The 2,874-nt window shown below is 64.5% G+C and overlaps 1 protein-coding gene across 2 annotated transcripts in view; it reads right to left on the bottom strand.

Moving 5' to 3' along the window:
• SLCO4A1 (solute carrier organic anion transporter family member 4A1) overlaps positions 1–2,874 on the bottom strand; it is a 26,388-nt gene that overhangs the window by 4,926 nt on the left and 18,588 nt on the right. For both annotated transcript variants that reach the window (XM_040638568.1, XM_040638567.1), the window contains exon 8: positions 2,121–2,316. In XM_040638568.1, the coding sequence (XP_040494502.1) occupies positions 2,121–2,316 (196 nt within the window). The remainder of the gene's footprint in view (positions 1–2,120; positions 2,317–2,874) is intronic.

Raw genomic sequence — 2,874 nt, 5'->3', positions numbered from 1 at the left:
GGGGGGGAGCAGGGGCAGCGCCAAGACCCAGACTGTGCGGGTTCTCAGAACGGTGGTGTTGGTCACTGGTGATCTCAGGGGGTGCAAAGTGAACATCAGTGTTCCTTTCTGGGGGGACCTGGCGTCAGGCCGGGGAATTTCCGTGACTTCTGACACCCTTTGTGCTAGCAAGGAAAAGCCACCCTCTGGGCGAATAAATGACCACGGGTCCCTCTAGTGGACTGTTCAGGAATGGCATCCTTCCCCAACGCGGGCGCAAGCTGTGCCGGGATGCACACCAGCCAGGTGAGATTTCTGCCGGGTGCCCTTGTGCAGTGAACATACTACACAACTGTACCATGCCACCATGCCACCCAGGGCACAGTACCTAGAGTCCTAACCACAATCCACTGGATTCCCAGCGCAAAGGATCTCTGCCGGTCACAGACACACCTGAAATGGAAGACAGCAGCGTCAGCGGCCAGGAGAGTGTGGCGTCCGCCACGTCACACCCCACGCCAGCAGCCAGGTCCTGGCCAAGCCCCAGGCTGCATCACCGCCTCCCCAGGTGGCAAGCACCTCACAGAGGCAGTTAGCCCGTTGCTGCCGCAGCGCTCCAGGGGCCCAGCACGTACCCTGCAGGGTCTGCAGGGCTCCGCCGCAGCGCGCTGCAAGGGACGGCGCTGGACCTGAGCGAAACCCAGGCCCGGGGCTTACCGTAACGTTGCCGTCAGCGCAGGAATGCTGCTGAGGAATGTAAAGAGAATTACAACGAATATGAAAACCAGAAGGAGGGGCTTTCTTTGACAAGTTGAAGTGCATTTCCCTGCGGTAGCATGGCCAGAACCAGAGGAAAAATTCTGAGGGACACAGCTACAGTCTCGGTACACCTGAGGGGCGCAACGACAGCGCTGATTACAGGAGGAAGGGACGGGGGCCCCCCAGTGCAGGTGTGGCACATGCCAAGCACGGCACAGGGCAGCAGCCCACTCACCGTGGCCGCCCGTGCCAGCAGCCTCCCCGTGGCAGCCCGGCGTGGAGGGAGAGTAGACGTGAGGCCGTCGGAGCCGCATAGCTGGGCTCGAGCCCCAGGCAGCTGGGCGCTGCAGGTGGCGCCAGCTCCAGGTGGCCTTCGGGCAGAGGCTGTGGGCCGGAGACAAGGTGGCGGTGGGACCGGCGGGCGCCGGGGCGGGGAGCGCCGCCAGGACTCAGCCCCAGCGGCCACGCCTGCTCCACCCGAGGAAGTGCCTCCCACTCGCAGGATCGCGTTGGAAACTCCCACGCCACGCACCGCACGCCCTGTTCTGCTCCCCGACCGTGTGTGCCATGCTCCCCTGACTCGGTTATTGGAGAGGCAATGTGTGCACAGGCTCAGAACACAGAAGTGCCGAGAGGATGGGGGCCACAGCCCTCCGCCAGGGCGCCAGCCCCTCAGGTTGCGGCCGCACATTTGCACGGATCGTGTGTGCCCACACGGCAACGCTCACAGACGCACACGATCTCTTCTCTTTTCCGCTCAAATGGAAAACTCTGTACCGTCATCGGTCCTTCCTGCTCGCCCTCAGCACAATGGCCTGGAGCCGGCCCCAGGACCAGCTCCCGCCTCCTGCCCGTGGTGGCAGAGCCCTCATGGCGGGACCACGGCAGCGTCGCCTGTCCCCTCCCCACCAACCCCGTCAGAGGACCGCGCCATCACGGCATCTTCGAGCTCTGGATCGGGACCTGTCAGCTCCACGGAGAACCCCGGGAGGGGCCCTGTCGGCCCAGGAGCAGGCGGTTGGCACCTGCCTTAGACACTCGCCACCTGCCATCGGAGGCCTTTGCTCTCACGTCGCCATGATGCAGTGACATGTGAGAGCTGACCCTGGGCCACTTTCCACGTCCACACGTGGAGAGGAGCTGGGTGATCATGGTCTCGTTTTCCAGATGAGAACATTGGGCTCAGGGCTGAAGCGGAGCCCGGGGCTTCTTAAGGGCCGACACTGGGCTGTCTGTGAGTGACCACGAGCTGGTGTCTTGCTGCTCCGACCCTCTCCAGACAGTGACCGAGGGTCAACCCCACCTTCCCCATCCCCGGGGCCACTGGGGCCCCCGACGGGGGCGCTGGAGGTCTCCCGTCCATCCAGGCGCCGCCGGCTTACCTGCCGCTGTAGTTGGCTGTCACGCCCGCCATGGGCACGTTGGGGCAGTGGATGAAGAACACGAAGACGGCCAGCAGGCTGGTCAGGGTGCAGAGCAGACACAACTTAATGATGCCTGCGCCACGGAGCTTGAACTTGTTCACGAGGAAGCCGCCCAGAAACGTTCCCCCGCCGCCCGCCGGCACCACCAGGTACCCTGCAGGAGGGAGGGGCTCAGCGCGGTCCCTAGGAGCACAGGGGTGGGGCCGGCAACCCACTGGGTCTTCTCATCTCCACGCTACAGGTGGGAGACTGGGGCCCAGAGCCATCTGTCTGTCCATGTGGCAGTGCTTGGCTCTGACCTGAGTGTTCGGCCATGGGTCAGGGGGCTGCTGGGGCAGCCTGGGTCCAGGGGCCTTCAGGAAGGACACACGGCTGCCCAGAGGTGGAAGGACGCATGGGCAGGGTGGGCCTGGGAGGAGGAGAGGTCAATGGCCCTGCCCCCTGATGGGGAGGCCCCCAGTGTGCTCCCCTGGGCCGCCATGGCTTCTGCTGGGTCCAACTGTGAGCCCCTTTTGGAGAAACCCGTGACCAGGGCCATTTCATATGGAGGTGGGATGAGGGTTCCCAGGCTGTCCCAGGACAAAGTGCAGGTGCGCGTGGGGCTCGGTGTTCCCAGCACTGACCAAGGCCGGTTCTGGCGTGGGCCCCTTACACCTTTGCGGTTAAGCCTGGGGCCCCAGAGGATGCAGCTCTTCGCGGGGGGGGGGGGGGG

Source organism: Ursus maritimus, unplaced genomic scaffold (genome assembly GCF_017311325.1).
Source record: "Ursus maritimus isolate PB19 unplaced genomic scaffold, ASM1731132v1 scaffold_22, whole genome shotgun sequence".
NCBI lineage: Eukaryota > Metazoa > Chordata > Mammalia > Carnivora > Ursidae > Ursus > Ursus maritimus.
The sequence above is the reverse complement of the archived record's forward strand: the minus strand, read 5'-3'. Positions and strand labels throughout refer to the sequence as shown.